General features: G+C 49.4%; 1 protein-coding gene across 6 annotated transcripts in view; it reads left to right on the forward strand.

Moving 5' to 3' along the window:
- Positions 1-2,848, forward strand: part of Fam193a (family with sequence similarity 193 member A) — a 138,211-nt gene that overhangs the window by 127,517 nt on the left and 7,846 nt on the right. For all 6 annotated transcript variants that reach the window (XM_021260392.2, XM_013073071.3, XM_021260391.2 and 3 more), the window contains one exon: positions 1,397-1,478. In XM_021260392.2, coding sequence (XP_021116051.2) covers positions 1,397-1,478 — 82 coding nt within the window. The remainder of the gene's footprint in view (positions 1-1,396; positions 1,479-2,848) is intronic.

The raw sequence follows: 2,848 nt of genomic DNA on the forward strand, positions 1-2,848 counted from the left end.
GCTGTCTCCTGTGAGGCAGGCTGTGAGCATGCAGCTCCACGGACTTGTGCTTCCGTGTTGGAGGCTGCAGGCCAGCCAGAGCACAGGCCACTGGGGAGGCACCTCGGGTCTAGGAGCATCTTATGGGGCTGATAAGGCAGAGCCACCTCCAGGCAGGAGTGGGTGCTGAGGTGCTGGCCAGCCAGAGGAACAGGCTTGCAGCAGATTGTACAGGGCACAGTGATGCCCCACTGGGGTCTGGTGCCTGAAAGGAGGAAGAGGAATCAGCTTGGTGGGTGTGGCTTGAGGCTGGGCGGAGGCCTCGCTGGGTGTCTGTTGAATGGCTCCCTGGTGAAGCCACAAAGAGGGTGGAGTGGGGGAGACAAGCGTCAGGAGCTGTGGGGGCAACAGTGGGAGGCTGTGTCATGCGAACACTTGGGGAGCTTAGCTGGACAAGCTGAGGGCTTTGCTCTGGGCATCACCACGGCAGTAGCTGCTGTTAGGCAGGCAGAGGGGCCTTCACTGCTGCTGTGGAGATGCTGGAGGCAGGAAGAAGCAGGCTTTTCATTAGGTCTGCATGGACATGAGCTCACCTGGACTGGAACAGAGAAGCCGAGAGGCCTCTACCCTCTGCGCTGACGGGGCTGGGTGCTACACCTGCCCCGCCGGATGTGCGCTCTGGGCCTCGGCCCACGCAGGTCAAATGGATGGGCAGAGCCAAAGAGAAGATTTTACATGCTCAGAACTGCCCGGGACCCTGAGAGGTGAAGTCTTTCCCCTCCTGGTGTTTCCTTGTTTTGATCTCGCTGTATGGTTCAGGCTGGCCTTGAACTCACTTTCTAGCTCAGACTGGCCTCCAACTGAACGTGCCTCAGCCTCCCAAGTGCTGGGACCACAGGCGTGCACCACCACGCCCGGGCACTCCTGCTGCTTTCAGAAGGTTTTATTTCGCTAAGAAGCCAAATGTCACCATGCTTTTTCGATCAGAATGGCCAGTGAGGTTTTGGAGGAAGTGTGTGTGAGATGAATGCTTCCTGTAGGTAGGGTTGGTGTCTGGCTCTCTTCCTGTCAAGGGCAGGGCCACACACAACGCTCTCCCCTGCCTCCTGCAGAGCCTGTGGGTCTGGGGCTGGCACCTAGGAGTGCCAGTGGGCGGCCATGGCTTAAAGACCAGTTACGTGGTCTTTAAGGGTTACGTGGGCTTCAGGAAGCAGGGCACTGCTGACAGGACTTGAAGCAGCAGTTGCTGTCCTTGGCGAGCCTGAATGGTCGCACAAGAGCTCGGCCCTCCTTGGCCTTCTGCATTTCAGAGAACTGTTCTGAAAGTTTGCAAAGTTGTTTAAAGCCAAATGCTAGGTTCTGTTCAGATGAGGCGGCTGTCATTGTATTTGATGTGCTTCTCTGCCTCTATTTTCAGATGATGTCTTTCTGCCTAAAGATATCGACCTGGACAGTGTGGATATGGATGAGACAGAGAGGGAAGTGGAGTATTTCAAAAGGTGAGTGTGAGTCCCTCATGGCCAAGACACTGTGGCCAGTGGGTGCCACACGTAGTTGGTTTTCTCTTTCCTCCTGTCCTGAACAAGTCTCATCAGTGAGCCAACTGGCTGCTCAGCCATGTTCCACACACACTTTCACATCCGCCCCAACACGTCCCAGGAACAGTCGATGGCTGTGGTCTTCATGGGGCTAGACCAGCAGAGCTATCTGGAGAAGCCTTCCAGGCCATCCTCCTGTGTGACTTTTGCACACAGAGTGGCTGGCCTGCCTTTGAGAGAAAAGAATCCCTGTAGATACTGACTCAGCTTTCCTGATGGTGACTCCTACTGTGTTCCAACATACTTCATCCACTCTGTAAACTTTGGCAACAGAAATTTACTTTAAGGTGCCTTGTTTTTCCTTTGGAAATACTTTACCTTCTTTGCTTTAAGTAATACACACAGAAGAAGCAAAGTAATGTAAAAATTCATGAACTTGAAGCCAGATTTGTTGGTGCATGCCTATAATCCCAGCACTCTGGAGGCTGAGGCAGGAGAATTGCTGCGAGTTCATGGCTACCCTGGCCTACGTACTAAGTTCAAGGCTACCCTGGACTACATAGTGAGACCCTCTCTCAAAAAACAACAAAAAGAAAAAAAAAAAATTTAAAAAAAACAACTCAGTACTAAAACCAAACACTGTCACACTTTCATTAAAAAAAAAAAAAAAGAAAGAAAAAAAGAAAAAATCATGAACTCATTCCTGAAATATTGGAAAAGTTTCAGTGTTCCTGGAAGTTATACCTTTTATATGATATATATAATACAGATATTAATAGGTAGAGAAAAGTATTCACGAAAGTAAAACATCTGTTTCTTATCAAAACTCTTAACAAATATGGACCAAAATGCCAGATCATGTAAGAAAAGGGAAAAGTGTCCGTCTGCAGGAAAGGTGTGTGTCCCCGGGAGACGCGGGGGCTGTCCTGAGGGTTAGGGTCCATTTCCACAGCTCCCATTTGTAGTGGCCCGAAAAGAAGAAAACAGGGTAAGGACTTAGGAGGAAGACATGAAACTCTTGTTATTTTCAAATGATAGAGTGTAGGAAATTAAGAACCTATAGATAAATTACTTGAATTATTATTAAAATATCTGAGCAAGGGTATTTAGTATAAAATCAGTCCCCAGAATTCTGCTTCAATGTCACAGACACAGGAGTTTGTTTGGGTTTTTTTTGGTAACAGGAATCAAACTTGGAACCTTGCACTTGCAAGGCAGGGGGTGGAATCACTGAGCTAAATCCCTGGCCCGACACTTAGGAGCTTTAAAGGGACTTTGGGACCCTTTCCCTCACACTCTTGCCCAACCATAGTCTTCTCTAGGCATTTTGG

This window comes from Heterocephalus glaber, unplaced genomic scaffold (genome assembly GCF_053883595.1).
Source record: "Heterocephalus glaber isolate CG9 unplaced genomic scaffold, H.glaber_assembly_v1.0 deba00001509, whole genome shotgun sequence".
NCBI lineage: Eukaryota > Metazoa > Chordata > Mammalia > Rodentia > Bathyergidae > Heterocephalus > Heterocephalus glaber.